The sequence below is a fragment of the Salmo salar genome, chromosome 16, assembly GCF_965601325.2.
Source record: "Salmo salar chromosome 16, fSalSal1, whole genome shotgun sequence".
Lineage (NCBI taxonomy): Eukaryota > Metazoa > Chordata > Actinopteri > Salmoniformes > Salmonidae > Salmo > Salmo salar.
Genome location: NC_138306.1, coordinates 88,225,001 through 88,240,807, shown reverse-complemented (window position 1 = coordinate 88,240,807; position 15,807 = coordinate 88,225,001). Strand labels below are relative to the sequence as shown.

Below are 15,807 nucleotides of genomic sequence, written 5' to 3'. Positions count from 1 at the left end.
CGACATTTCATTTTTTGCTGAGTTTATGTCTTAATGCTGTAAAAACATTTGATATAATAGAAAGGTAAAGGAATAGCTGGGTAGATATTTTCACGTATGGTGCCGATGTTGAAAGTCTTATAGTTTTTCTTCAAGGGGGTAGCCTAATGTACAGTAGAATTCACAGCCACAGGAGTACTATAGCAACCAGTGTAAGTACATCTTTGTTGCCATGGCGAAACACTAATGAAATCTTTCCAGCAGTCATATTAAAGGCAACAGATGCATTAAGGCAGAAATAATCATTCATCTGCAGAGCAATTAGTGGGACTGTCAGAGCTAGTGCTGCCTGTTGAAAATACCCACCACAATGTCATTAATTAAAGCATTTAATGTTCCACACGATCGGTCATGTCATAAGAGTATAACCACACCAAATGCACTGAATGTCATTGATGTAAGTATACATTCAATTTACAGTGAAACGAATGACATGAAATAGCCTAAACACAGATATTCCATTCAATACCCACAAAGAGAAGAGGTGTGGATTTGCAAGGATAAGCATTTTGAGGTTGTGCTGATCTTTGACGCCCCCTGATCTCAGTAGCTGTGATTTGTAGAAGTAAGATGAATCATTTCACAGAAGAAGACAACAGGATAAGACATGTGGTGCTTACAAAGGGCCAGAGAAGAAGATGAACAGAGTATCCAGATGAAACAGGGAGATCAAACACACTGGTGCCAGAGGACACTGAACACAAAGCCTGCCATTCAAAGCCTCTGTCTGTGCTGCCTCGCTATCTCCTGAGGGGCTCAGACGTTAGGAGGGGAAGACATAAATGCTGACACAGAAACCTCCCGCTCTGCGTCTGAGGAGGGTCTTAAGCTGTCAGAGGATGCTTAGGAGAGCGCTCGTCTGGATGAAGAAACACGATCACTTCAGCCTTCTGGAGGGAACCAGCCAATGATAGTGTGTGTGTGTAGAAGTTGTCTTGTCTGATGAGGTTTATCTCAGTATGAATGAGTAATGTGTCTACGCTGCATGTTTCTCTTCTTCACAGGAACAACTGTCACGGAGATGGCAGCGGTTTGATCTTTACGCGGATAGTGGAGAAGAAATGCTACCTTCTGTTCAATACCCTTTGACATGTCTTTGGGGGGGGGGGTACAGTGAGGTGATCAAAGAACAAGTCAACTGTCAGGAGGGTTTTTGTTGACGATGTTTAATAGAGGCCACTCAAAACCTCTCTTTGATCACTTGCTGCTGACGAGGACAGTATCCATCAAATGGATTAAATGAAAGGAGGGCCAGTGAAGAAATACAATTACTTCAGTTGTGCAATTGAGTGCATGTTCTGTTATTGTGGCAATTACCTGTATAACCAGCTATAATAACGAGAACCTTTACTGACCATTGATAGTGACATAGTGACCTCATGTGGCAATTTTTATTCAGTGCATCTAGAGATTTGCGTGTCAAAAACAACAATCTCGAGCAATTTTGGACGATCTCGACCACCGTACTCGATACCCATTCCCCTCTGTCTCCCTATGATGTTTTTCTTTCTTTGTAACTTTTAGCTACTATAGCTAAGTTTGTACCTTTACACGTTTTCCATCATGTTCACGACCACCGGTTCCCGAGGGCTCGGTAAGTACCAGACTAGTTGATTCGTGAACGAGTGGTTTCTCTCGGTCCTGTCTCGCAGCTTTGCGCTGTCATTCATTCTAGATGAATCTAAGTATTTGGACGGGTCACATCGTCGTTTCAACGCGTACAATCGACGATTCGAGCCTATACCATGTTTCATTTAATAAACGACGCTTAATGCTGGCTCAGTACTGTAGACAGAACCCACATTTCCATACAGTATTTAACGTTACCAGGAACAAGTACTCTGTGCTGTAAATTCTGATAGAGTATCAAATTGATTGTGCCCTACAGGTAGGTGATTGATTGGTTGCCTCCCCCCACAGATAAGGCCCCCCTGTCTAAAGGTCTCCTCCTGGTCCTCAGTGGTCTGACTGTCGTGCTAACCCTCCTGCCGCAGTACCATCACCTGTTCACCTACAGCCTGCAGGCCATCACGCAGCAGCACCAGGTAGTGGAAGAGAGAGAGTCGTAAACCTCTCCTATCTCCTGTGTGTCATATTGCCAAAGACAGTACAGTATGAAGATAGGCAGAAACTGCTTCTCCAATAGAAATCCCTGATCACGCTTGTAGCCGACCTTTGGCAGCTAAACTCATACCCAGAAACACGTCGTCGCACCGAACTGCGCATGTGCAGGCCGTCGACTCAAAGCACTCCTTCGATATAAAGTTGTTTTTGATAAAAAATTATTACATGTCACTTTGTCACTTTCACGAGGTTGTAGTAATGACAGTTTCAGCTACTTAAGACATTGGCTCAAATCTCGGTTTTGCATTTAGATGTTGAGAAAATTAACAACTAAGGACACATTTTTCGATCTGGTCTGCCAAGTCTGTTTCTCTAGTGTTCCCGGAAGTCTTGTGATGTTGCACCTCTGGGTTTAGAAACTCTGTGATGTGTGTACTGTGTAATAACCCTCCTCCTCTATAAGGTATGGCGGTTAGTGTGTGGCAGACTGATCTGTCTGGACCTAAAGGACACCTTCTGCAACAGTCTGCTCATCTACAACTTCCGCATCTTGGAGAGACGCTTCGGCAGCAGAAAGTTTGCTGTAAGTTCATTTCAGCCTGCACAGATTATCAGTTGTTTAATCAAATTATCATGACGATGTGGTGATGATGATATGATTTTATGTTATGTCATTGTTTCATACTTTAACATCCAGGTTCTTCCTGTAGTCTTAACTGCAACATCCTGGCACTTCCTGTAGGCCTAACTGTAACATCCTGGCACTTCCTGTAGGCCTAACTGTAACATCCTGGCTCTTCCTGTAGGCCTAAGTGTAACATCTTGGTTCTTCCTGTAGTCCTAACTGTAACATCTTGGTTCTTCCTGTAGTCCTTCCTGTTTGGGACATGGGTGCTCACTGCACTGGTGGACTTCCTGCTGGCCGAAGCGTTTCACTACCTGTTTGACTACCAGGTGGCTGAGCTGCCTGCCGGACTGTGAGTACCTCTACCTTTACACCTGTCCTTCACAGCTGGACCTCTAACTGGGCTTCATACATGTCCTTGACACCTGAGCTCAATCCCTAAATCAATCCCTTGCTCCTATGGACTCCTTTCCTTGAAGTGTGCACTTGTTCACTGAAGGTGTAACGTTGTATTAACACCACTAGAGAGCAGTGAGATAATGAGGGGTCAATGTGCTGCAGCTACTTCCAAACCAGCTGCAGGCCAACTAGGAAGTACTGGTACTCCTTGACCTTTTACCTAATAGAGAGAAGTGTTGTGTCGCTCTTTTAGGGAAGTGAGTTGTCTGTGTTAAGTTTACCAGGTATGAAACTAAAGACATTAAGGTTAGGCCAGACCTTGGTGAAATAAAACGACATCAGTGAAATAGAATGGTTTTAATTCCACTTCAAATAGCAGTTAAAAAGGAAGTATTGGAAGTGAAAGCATTTAATTAGGAAAAGCATAAATATCTGTACAAAGTTCAATGTGCCGGAAATGTTGAAGATGACTCAGTAAAGGCAGGATTGTATCTGCATGCGGCATCCTGTTGTGTAGGTGGCCCTTTTAGTTATGGAACCTTGTAAAGGCAGGGCTGTATCTCTGCATGCGGCATCCTGTTGTGTAGGTGGCCCTTTTAGTTATGGAACCTTGTAAAGGCAGGGCTGTATCTCTGCATGCGGCATCCTGTTGTGTAGGTGGCCCTTTTAGTTATGGAACCTTGTAAAGGCAGGGCTGTATCTCTGCATGCGGCATCCTGTTGTGTAGGTGGCCCTTTTAGTTATGGAACCTTGTAAAGGCAGGGCTGTATCTCTGCATGCGGCATCCTGTTGTGTAGGTGGCCCTTTTAGTTATGGAACCTTGTAAAGGCAGGGCTGTATCTCTGCATGCGGCATCCTGTTGTGTAGGTGGCCCTTTTAGTTATGGAACCTTGTAAAGGCAGGGCTGTATCTCTGCATGCGGCATCCTGTTGTGTAGGTGGCCCTTTTAGTTATGGAACCTTGTAAAGGCAGGGCTGTATCTCTGCATGCGGCATCCTGTTGTGTAGGTGGCCCTTTTAGTTATGGAACCTTGTAAAGGCAGGGCTGTATCTCTGCATGCGGCATCCTGTTGTGTAGGTGGCCCTTTTAGTTATGGAACCTTGTAAAGGCAGGGCTGTATCTCTGCATGCGGCATCCTGTTGTGTAGGTGGCCCTTTTAGTTATGGAACCTTGTAAAGGCAGGGCTGTATCTCTGCATGCGGCATCCTGTTGTGTAGGTGGCCCTTTTAGTTATGGAACCTTGTAAAGGCAGGGCTGTATCTCTGCATGCGGCATCCTGTTGTGTAGGTGGCCCTTTTAGTTATGGAACCTTGTAAAGGCAGGGCTGTATCTCTGCATGCGGCATCCTGTTGTGTAGGTGGCCCTTTTAGTTATGGAACCTTGTAAAGGCAGGGCTGTTTTCTTGTGTTTATGGGACCTTCCATCTTTTTCACATTAGTTTTGAAATAGCAGAGTGAGCAAGGAAGTTAAATTAAAACAAGCATTTCTAATTGCACAAGTTCAGGTAGTCTCTCTCTGTTTCAGTTCCTTTTTCTTCCGTTTGGTGTGAATATAACCCAGGACAAATAAGTGTCTAGACTAGTGGTTCTGTGTCTCTATGGCCTAGTGGGGGTCATCTCAAGGACCAGGACCAGGACCAGGACAGACTAGTGGTTCTGTGTCTCTATGGCCTAGTGGTGGTCATCTCAAGGACCAGGACCAGGACAGACTAGTGGTTCTGTGTCTCTATGGCCTAGTGGGGGTCATCTCAAGGACCAGGACCAGGACCAGGACAGACTAGTGGTTCTGTGTCTCTATGGCCTAGTGGTGGTCATCTCAAGGACCAGGACCAGGACCAGGACAGACTAGTGGTTCTGTGTCTCTATGGCCTAGTGGGGGTCATCTCAAGGACCAGGACCAGGACCAGGACAGACTAGTGGTTCTGTGTCTCTATGGCCTAGTGGTGGTCATCTCAAGGACCAGGACCAGGACCAGGACAGACTAGTGGTTCTGTGTCTCTATGGCCTAGTGGGGGTCATCTCAAGGACCAGGACCAGGACCAGGACAGACTAGTGGTTCTGTGTCTCTATGGCCTAGTGGTGGTCATCTCAAGGACCAGGACCAGGACCAGGACAGACTAGTGGTTCTGTGTCTCTATGGCCTAGTGGGGGTCATCTCAAGGACCAGGACCAGGACCAGGACAGACTAGTGGTTCTGTGTCTCTATGGCCTAGTGGTGGTCATCTCAAGGACCAGGACCAGGACCAGGACAGACTAGTGGTTCTGTGTCTCTATGGCCTAGTGGTGGTCATCTCAAGGACCAGGACCAGGACCAGGACAGACTAGTGGTTCTGTGTCTCTATGGCCTAGTGGTGGTCATCTCAAGGACCAGGACCAGGACAGGCTCTGGGGCTACTCAGCCGGATATGGCTCCTGTCTCGGTCTCCGGCTCTCCTGTCTCAGTCTCCAGCTCTCCGGCTCTCCTGTCTCAGTCTCCGGCTCTCCAGCTCTCCTGTCTCAGTCTCCGGCTCTCCTGTCTCAGTCTCCGGCTCTCCTGTCTCAGTCTCCGGCTCTCCTGTCTCAGTCTCCGGCTCTCCTGTCTCAGTCTCCGGCTCTCCTGTCTCAGTCTCCGGGTCTCCAGCTCTCCTGTCTCAGTCTCCGGCTCTCCTGTCTCAGTCTCCGGGTCTCCGGCTCTCCTGTCTCAGTCTCCGGCTCTCCTGTCTCAGTCTCCGGGTCTCCAGCTCTCCTGTCTCAGTCTCCGGCTCTCCTGTCTCAGTCTCCGGGTCTCCAGCTCTCCTGTCTCAGTCTCCGGGTCTCCAGCTCTCCAGTCTCAGTCTCCGGCTCTCCAGTCTCAGTCTCCGGCTCTCCTGTCTCAGTCTCCGGCTCTCCTGTCTCAGTCTCCGGGTCTCCAGCTCTCCTGTCTCAGTCTCCGGGTCTCCAGCTCTCCTGTCTCAGTCTCCGGGTCTCCAGCTCTCCAGTCTCAGTCTCCGGGTCTCCAGCTCTCCAGTCTCAGTCTCCGGCTCTCCTGTCTCAGTCTCCGGCTCTCCTGTCTCAGCTCTCCAGGGTCTCCGGCTCTCCTGTCTCAGTCTCTCGGCTCTCCTGTCTCAGTCTCCGGCTCTCCTGTCTCAGTCTCCGGGTCTCCGGCTCTCCTGTCTCAGTCTCCGGCTCTCCTGTCTCAGTCTCCGGGTCTCCGGCTCTCCTGTCTCAGTCTCCGGCTCTCCTGTCTCAGTCTCCGGCTCTCCTGTCTCAGTCTCCGGCTCTCCTGTCTCAGTCTCCGGCTCTCCTGTCTCAGTCTCCGGCTCTCCTGTCTCAGTCTCCGGCTCTCCTGTCTCAGTCTCCGGCTCTCCAGCTCTCCTGTCTCAGTCTCCGGGTCTCCAGCTCTCCTGTCTCAGTCTCCGGGTCTCCAGCTCTCCAGTCTCAGTCTCCGGGTCTCCAGCTCTCCAGTCTCAGTCTCCGGCTCTCCTGTCTCAGTCTCCGGGTCTCCGGCTCTCCTGTCTCAGTCTCCGGCTCTCCTGTCTCAGTCTCCGGCTCTCCTGTCTCAGTCTCCAGCTCCTGTCTCAGTCTCCAGCTCCTGTCTCAGTCTCTGGCCCAGGAATGGTATTGGTAACATCATCTAAAGCAACAGGACAAGCTGTGCGGCTACCCAGCCTGCTCCTCCCGTCCCGGGTCCCGTCCCGTTTGAAGGGGGCGTCCTCCCCGGTTCGGACCACGCTGGAGAAAGAGGCGCTGACCTGAACCCTCAACATCTTCATCACCCTCCTCTTGTAACCTTTACAGGCAAAGAAGTAGACAAAGGGGTCCAGGCAGCAGTTGAGGTTCATGAGACACACTGTGAAGTGTAGAGACATCTGAAGGGATGGGAGAGAGGGGTTAGTGGAGGAGTCGCTCACACGTAAATACACAATCTGAAGGGATGGGAGAGAGGGGTTAGTGGAGGAGTCGCTCACACGTAAATACACAATCTCATGGTCAACACACACACACACACACACACACACACACACACACACACACACACACAAAAATACAATGATTTTAACAGATAGGCCTATGTTTGTGTGTCAGTGGAGGCTGGTAGAAGGTGCTGTAGGAGGAAGGGCTCGTTGTAATGAATGGAATTCATGGAACACATCAAAAAGATGGGAACCACGTTTGACTCGTTCCATTTATTCCATTCCAGCCATTACAATAATCCCATCCTCCTATAGCTGCTCCCACCAGCCTCCACTGGTGTGGAGATAACTACCTGAAAGGCCTGTAGCTCGGTACAGTCTGGTGTGTATCTCAGCTTTCGGATCATATACTGCAGGATGTTGATGTGATAGGGACTGAAACACACTACAAACACCAACACTACCCCTGCTATCACCCCCGTCGCCTTCTGGCTCCTCAATGACCTGTGACCTCGCCCACCGACCCCACTTCTCGTCACCAGCCGCAGCTTCCAAAGCAACACCAAGTAGCAACACAGGATGGTTGCAACGGGAATGCCGTATCCCATGACGACGGCTCCAATGAGGACGTAGGGGAGTCCCTCCACGGCCCCGTTCTCAAAGTTGGGGTACTCCATGCAGGTGGTGGTCCCGTCCGGCTCGGCCCGGGTCATGGTCACGGAGAGGAGGGGTAACGTCTGGACCAGGACTAGAACCCACACCCCTACGCAGACGTAGCGGACGGTCCGGGCCCGGCAGAACCTGGTGTAACGTAGAGGGAGAACCACGGCTACGAAGCGGTCTACGGCCAGGCAGGTCATGAAGTTGACCCCTGCGTAGGTGTTGACGTAGAACAGAAGGGCGGTGACCCGACACAGGGTCTCCCCCAGGGGCCAGTGGAAACCTAGAGGCAGAGGCAGGGAGACTGAAAGATTACCAAGAGAGGTTAGTCCACTTCTGGAACATAACAAGAGGCCAGGGCTACAGGGATCTGTCTCTCAGGAAAAAGTGTCTGTATGGATATTATCCACCTACATTTAAAAACTTACAGTGCCTTCAGAAAGTATTCACACCCAGTGGTGGAAAAAGTACCCAATTGTCATACTTGTGTAAAAGTAAAGATACCTTAATAGAAAATTACTCAAATTAAAGGCACCTAGTAAAATACTACTTGAGTAAAAGTCTAACACTATTTGGTTTTAAAAATACTTAAACATCAAAACTATAAATGATTTCAAATTCCTTATATTAAGCAAACCAGACGACATCATTTTCTTGTTTTTATTTATTTACAGAAACCCAGGAGGACACTCCAACACTCAGACACCATTTACAGATAACCAGGAGCACACTCCAACACTCAGACACCATTTACAGATAACCAGGAGGACACTCCAACACTCAGACACCATTTACAGATAACCAGGAGCACACTCCAACACTCAGACACCATTTACAGATAACCAGGAGGACACTCCAACACTGACACCATTTACAGATAACCAGGAGCACACTCCAACACTCAGACACCATTTACAGATAACCAGGAGCACACTCCAACACTCAGACACCATTTACAGATAACCAGGAGGACACTCCAACACTCAGACACCATTTACAGATAACCAGGAGCACACTCCAACACTCAGACACCATTTACAGATAACCAGGAGCACACTCCAACACTCAGACACCATTTACAGATAACCAGGAGCACACTCCAACACTCAGACACCATTTACAGATAACCAGGAGCACACTCCAACACTCAGACACCATTTACAGATAACCAGGAGCACACTCCAACACTCAGACACCATTTACAGATAACCAGGAGCACACTCCAACACTGACACCATTTACAGATAACCAGGAGCACACTCCAACACTCAGACACCATTTACAGATAACCAGGAGCACACTCCAACACTGACACCATTTACAGATAACCAGGAGCACACTCCAACACTCAGACACCATTTACAGATAACCAGGAGGACACTCCAACACTGACACCATTTACAGATAACCAGGAGCACACTCCAACACTGACACCATTTACAGAAACCCAGGAGGACACTCCAACACTCAGACACCATTTACAGATAACCAGGAGCACACTCCAACACTCAGACACCATTTACAGATAACCAGGAGCACACTCCAACACTCAGACACCATTTACAGATAACCAGGAGCACACTCAGACACCATTTACAGATAACCAGGAGCACACTCCAACACTCAGACACCATTTACAGATAACCAGGAGCACACTCAGACACCATTTACAGATAACCAGGAGCACACTCCAACACTCAGACACCATTTACAGATAACCAGGAGCACACTCCAACACTCAGACACCATTTACAGATAACCAGGAGCACACTCAGACACCATTTACAGATAACCAGGAGGACACTCCAACACTCAGACACCATTTACAGATAACCAGGAGCACACTCAGACACCATTTACAGATAACCAGGAGCACACTCAGACACCATTTACAGATAACCAGGAGCACACGCAGACACCATTTACAGATAACCAGGAGGACACTCCAACACACAGACACCATTTACAGAAACCCAGGAGGACACTCCAACACTCAGACACCATTTACAGATAACCAGGAGCACACTCCAACACTCAGACACCATTTACAGATAACCAGGAGCACACTCAGACACCATTTACAGATAACCAGGAGCACACGCAGACACCATTTACAGATAACCAGGAGGACACTCCAACACTCAGACACCATTTACAGAAACCCAGGAGGACACTCCAACACTCAGACACCATTTACAGATAACCAGGAGCACACTCCAACGCTCAGACACCATTTACAGATAACCAGGAGCACACTCAGACACCATTTACAGATAACCAGGTGGACACTCCAACACTCAGACACCATTTACAGATAACCAGGAGCACACTCAGACACCATTTACAGATAACCAGGAGCACACTCCAACACTCAGACACCATTTACAGAAAGCCAGCAGGACACTCCAACACTCAGACACCATTTACAGAAAGCCAGCAGGACACTCCAACACTCAGACACCATTTACAGATAACCAGGTGGACACTCCAACACTCAGACACCATTTACAGATAACCAGGAGCACACTCCAACACTCAGACACCATTTACAGATAACCAGCAGGACACTCCAACACTCAGACACCATTTACAGAAAGCCAGCAGGACACTCCAACACTCAGACACCATTTACAGAAAGCCAGCAGGACACTCCAACACTCAGACACCATTTACAGATAACCAGGACCACACTCCAACACTCAGACACCATTTACAAACAAAGCATTTGTGTTTAGTGAGTCCACCAGATCAGAGGCAGTAGGGAGGACAAGGGATGTTATCTTGATAAATGTGTGAATTGGACACTTGTCATATCCTGCTAAGAATTCAAAATGTAACTAGTACTTTCAGGTGTCAGGGAAAATATATGGAGTAAAAGCGACATTATTTTCTTGAGGAATCTGGTGAAGTAAAAGTTGTAAAAAAAAAAAAAGAATAAGTAAAGTACAGATACAAAACAAACAGACTTAAGTAGTACTTGAAAGTATTTTTACTTACAGCAAGTACTGTTCACACCCCTTTACTTTTCCCACATTTTATTGTGTTACAGCCTGAATGCAATATGGATTACATTTTGTCACTGTGGAATTTAGTTTAGAAATTTTTGGAGAAATTCTTTTAAAGCTGAAATGTCTTGAGTCAATAAGTATTCAGCCCCTTTGTTAAGGCAAGCCTAAATAAGTTCAGGAGTAAAAATGTGCTTAACAAATCACATAATAAGTTGCATGGACTCATTCCATGTTCAATAATAGTGGTTAACATAATTTTTGAATGACTACCCCACCTCTGTACCCCACACATACAATTATTTGTAAGGTCCCTCAATCGAGTAATACATTTCAAGCACAGATTCGACCACAAAGACCGGGCAAGTTTTTTCAATGAAATTGAATATTCCTTTGAGCATGGTGAAGTTATTAATTACACTTTGCATGGTTAATCGATACACCCAGTCACTACAAAGATTCAGGCATCCTTCCTAACTCAGTTGCCGGAGAGGAAGGAAACCGCTCAGGGATTTCATCATGATGCCAATGGTGACTTTGAAATAGTTACAGAGTATAATGGTTGTGATATGAGAACTAAGGATGGATCAACAACATTGTAGTTACTCCACAATACTAACTTAAATGACAGAGTGAAAAGGAAGCCTGTATTCCAAAACATGCATCCTGTTTGCAGCAAGGCACTTAAGTAATACTGAAAAACAAAGTCCTGAATATAAAGTGTTAAGTTTAGGGCAAATCCAACACAACACATCACGGAGTACCACTCTTCATATTTTCAAGCATGGTGGTGGCTGCATCATGTTATGGGTATGCTTGTCATCGACAATGACAAGGGAATTTTTTAGGATAAAAAGAAACGGAATAGAGCTATAAACACAGGCAAAATCCTAGAGGAAAGCAGACTGAACCAGGTTTTCCAACAGACACTGGGAGACAAATTCACCTTTCAGCAGGACAATAACCTAAAACACAAGTCCAAATATACACTGGAGTTGCTTACCAAGAAGACATTGACTGTTCCTGAGTGGCATAGTTACCATTTTAACTTAAATTGGCTTGAAAATCTATGGCAAGACTTGAAAATGTCTGTCTATCAATTTGACCGTTTTTCTTTTTTTAAAGAATTTTAAAAAGAATAATGTGCAAAGCTCTTAGAGATTTACCCAGAAAGATCACTGCCAAAGGTGCTTCTACAAAGTATTGACTCACGGGTTTGAATACTTATGCAAATTAGATATTTCTAAGAGTTCATTTTCAATACATTTGCAAAAATGTCAAAACATGTTTTCACTTTCATTATGGAGTATTGTGTGTATTTTAATTCAGGCTGTAACAACAAAATGTGTAAGAAGTCAAGGGGCATGAACACTTTCTGAAGGCACTGTATAATTTCTACATACCTACTATCTGCTTTTAGTTGTTTGTTTTAAACTACTTCAAAACAATTTTTAAACGGATGTGGCCCACGGGCCACCATTTGAGTATCACTGACCTAGGGCGTCGTAGTGGAGTATCACTGACCTAGGGCGTAAGTAGTGGGAGTATCACTGACCTAGGGCGTAAGTAGTGGGAGTATCACTGACCTAGGGCGTAAGTAGTGGGAGTATCACTGACCTAGGGCGTAAGTAGTGGGAGTATCACTGACCTAGGGCGTAAGTAGTGGAGTATCACTGACCTAGGGCGTAAGTAGTGGAGTATCACTGACCTAGGGCATAAGTAGTGGTAGTATCACTGACCTAGGGCGTAAGTAGTGGAGTATCACTGACCTAGGGCGTCGTAGTGGAGTATCACTGACCTAGGGCGTCGTAGTGGAGTATCACTGACCTAGGGCGTCGTAGTGGAGTATCACTGACCTAGGGCGTAAGTAGTTGGAGTATCACTGACCTAGGGCGTAAGTAGTGGGAGTATCACTGACCTAGGGCGTAAGTAGTGGGAGTATCACTGACCTAGGGCGTAAGTAGTGGGAGTATCACTGACCTAGGGCGTAAGTAGTGGGAGTATCACTGACCTAGGGCGTAAGTAGTGGAGTATCACTGACCTAGGGCGTAAGTAGTGGAGTATCACTGACCTAGGGCGTCGTAGTGGAGTATCACTGACCTAGGGCGTCGTAGTGGAGTATCACTGACCTAGGGCGTAAGTAGTGGGAGTATCACTGACCTAGGGCCTAAGTAGTGGAGTATCACTGACCTAGGGCCTAAGTAGTGGGAGGATCACTGACCTAGGGCCTAAGTGGTGGAGGATCACTGACCTAGGGCCTAAGTGGTGGAGGATCACTGACCTAGGGCCTAAGTGGTGGAGGATCACTGACCTAGGGCCTAAGTGGTGGGAGTATCACTGACCTAGGGCCTAAGTGGTGGGAGTATCACTGACCTAGGGCCTAAGTGGTGGGCGTATCACTGACCTAGGGCCTAAGTGGTGGGAGTATCACTGACCTAGGGCCTAAGTGGTGGGAGTATCACTGACCTAGGGCCTAAGTGGTGGGAGTATCACTGACCTAGGGCCTAAGTGGTGGGAGTATCACTGACCTAGGGCCTAAGTGGTGGGAGTATCACTGACCTAGGGCCTAAGTGGTGGGAGTATCACTGACCTAGGGCCTAAGTGGTGGGAGTATCACTGACCTAGGGCCTAAGTGGTGGGAGTATCACTGACCTAGGGCCTAAGTGGTGGGAGTATCACTGACCTAGGGCCTAAGTGGTGGGAGTATCACTGACCTAGGGCCTAAGTGGTGGGAGTATCACTGACCTAGGGCCTAAGTGGTGGGAGTATCACTGACCTAGGGCCTAAGTGGTGGGAGTATCACTGACCTAGGGCCTAAGTGGTGGGAGTATCACTGACCTAGGGCCTAAGTGGTGGGAGTATCACTGACCTAGGGCCTAAGTGGTGTGAGTATCACTGACCTAGGGCGGAAGTAGTATCACTGACCTAGGGCGTCGTAGTGGGAGTATCACTGACCTAGGGCGTCGTAGTGGGGTTTCACTGACCTAGGGCGTCGTAGTGGAGTATCACTGACCTAGGGCGTAAGTAGTGGGAGTACCACTGACCTAGGGCGTAAGTAGTGGGAGTACCACTGACCTAGGGCGTAAGTAGTGGAGTACCACTGACCTAGGGCGGAAGTAGTGGGAGTATCACTGACCTAGGGCGTAAGTAGTGGAGTATCACTGACCTAGGGCGTCGTAGTGGGGTTTCACTGACCTAGGGCGTCGTAGTGGAGTATCACTGACCTAGGGCGTCGTAGTGGGGTTTCACTGACCTAGGGCGTCGTAGTGGAGTATCACTGACCTAGGGCGTAAGTAGTGGGAGTACCACTGACCTAGGGCGTAAGTGGTGGGAGTATCACTGACCTAGGGCGTAAGTAGTGGGGTATCACTGACCTAGGGCGGAAGTAGTGGAGTATCACTGACCTAGGGCGTCGTAGTGGAGTATCACTGACCTAGGGCGTAAGTAGTGGGAGTACCACTGACCTAGGGCGTAAGTAGTGGGGTATCACTGACCTAGGGCGTAAGTAGTGGGAGTATCACTGACCTAGGGCGGAAGTAGTGGGAGTATCACTGACCTAGGGCGTAAGTAGTGGGAGTATCACTGACCTAGGGCGGAAGTAGTGGGAGTACCACTGACCTAGGGCGTAAGTAGTGGAGTATCACTGACCTAGGGCGGAAGTAGTGGGGTATCACTGACCTAGGGCGGAAGTAGTGGGAGTATCACTGACCTAGGGCGTAAGTAGTGGGAGTATCACTGACCTAGGGCGGAAGTAGTGGGAGTACCACTGACCTAGGGCGGAAGTAGTGGGAGTATCACTGACCTAGGGCGTAAGTGGTGGGAGTATCACTGACCTAGGGCGGAAGTAGTGGGAGTACCACTGACCTAGGGCGTAAGTGGTGGGAGTATCACTGACCTAGGGCGTAGTAGGCTATCCTCAGAGGCAGGGCCAGGGTGAAGAGGACGTCGGAAGCGGCCAGGTTGGCAGAGTAGAGTGTGGTGGAGTTGATCTTGGCCAGGTTGGGTCTAATGACGTGCAGTGCCAGGGCGTTACCTAGGAGGCCGAGCATGAAGACCAGGCTGTAGTGGAGAGACATGAGGACGCGGGCGACGGGGCGGTGGTCGTACAGGTTGGTGCAGACCAGGGAGGAGGAGGTGTTGGAGTGAAGGTTCTGCGTGGAGTTCACACCCTCCAACCACGACATGATGGTTAGTAACAGGAAGTATAAATCTGAAGCACAGCAGATGAGGGTTTGGGTGAAGATGGGTATGCCTCATAAGATTGTGGACACTTGCAGTAGTTTAAAATCAACGGACAAAATAAGAGCAATGTTCCATTTGTCATGCATCATTTGCTCTATAACACTTATGAACGCATGAAATAATTGCAACCCAAAATATACCCACAATTTGTGGGGAAAATTCACTTTCCTGTGAAAAATATCTATGCTTAAACCTGTGTAAACTACATACTGTATTATACAGTGGTGGAAAAAGTACCCAATTGTCATACTGTAGTAAAAGTATAGATACCTTTTTAGTAGAAAGTTACTCAAGTAAAAGTGAAAGTCAGCCAGTAAAATACTTCTTGAGTAAGAGTCTAAAAGTATTTGGTTGTAAATATTCTTAAGTGTCAAAAGTAAAAGTGAAAGTATATATCACTTGTTTAGTGAGTCCTCCAGGCCAGAGGCAGTAGGGATGACCAAGTGTGCTCTTGAAAGTGAGTGAATTTCACCATTTTCCTGTCCTGCTAAGCATTCAAAATGCAATGAGTACTTTGGGTGTCGGAAAATGTTTGGAGTAAAAAGTCCAATATTTTCTTTAGGAATGGAGTTAAGTAAAATTGTCAAAAATATAAAAATTAAAGTACAGAATCTACAAAAAACTACTTAAGTAGTACATTAATGTATTTTTACTTTACACCACTGGTATTATACACTCTCATACCTGTGTAAACGACATACTGTACCATATCTGTGTAAACAACATACTGTACCATACCTGTGTAAACCACATGCTGTATTATACTGTACCATACCTGTGTAAACCACATGCTGTATTAGCCTGTACCATACCTGTGTAAACCACATGCTGTATTATACTGTACCATACCTGTGTAAACCACATGCTGTATTAGCCTGTACCATACCTGTGTAAACCACATG

The 15,807-nt window shown here is 47.3% G+C and overlaps 2 protein-coding genes across 3 annotated transcripts in view; one reads left to right on the top strand and one right to left on the bottom strand.

The window, feature by feature from the left end:
* Positions 1-1,469: 1,469 nt before the first annotated feature.
* The window catches only part of LOC106594731 (ubiquitin-associated domain-containing protein 2), a 44,377-nt gene continuing 30,039 nt past the window's right edge, over positions 1,470-15,807 (top strand). For both annotated transcript variants that reach the window (XM_045698367.2, XM_082963154.1), the window contains exons 1-4: positions 1,470-1,633; positions 1,960-2,084; positions 2,567-2,686; positions 2,974-3,080. In XM_045698367.2, the coding sequence (XP_045554323.2) occupies positions 1,603-1,633; positions 1,960-2,084; positions 2,567-2,686; positions 2,974-3,080 (383 nt within the window). In that variant the 5' untranslated portion in view covers positions 1,470-1,602. The remainder of the gene's footprint in view (positions 1,634-1,959; positions 2,085-2,566; positions 2,687-2,973; positions 3,081-15,807) is intronic.
* LOC106594730 (G-protein coupled receptor 183-like) overlaps positions 3,470-15,807 on the bottom strand; it is a 13,968-nt gene continuing 1,630 nt past the window's right edge. The window contains exons 2-4 of the mRNA XM_082963155.1: positions 14,559-14,873; positions 7,352-7,941; positions 3,470-6,953 (exon numbers count right to left, since the gene is read on the bottom strand). Coding sequence (XP_082819281.1) covers positions 6,663-6,953; positions 7,352-7,941; positions 14,559-14,847 — 1,170 coding nt within the window. The 5' untranslated portion in view covers positions 14,848-14,873 and the 3' untranslated portion in view covers positions 3,470-6,662. The remainder of the gene's footprint in view (positions 6,954-7,351; positions 7,942-14,558; positions 14,874-15,807) is intronic.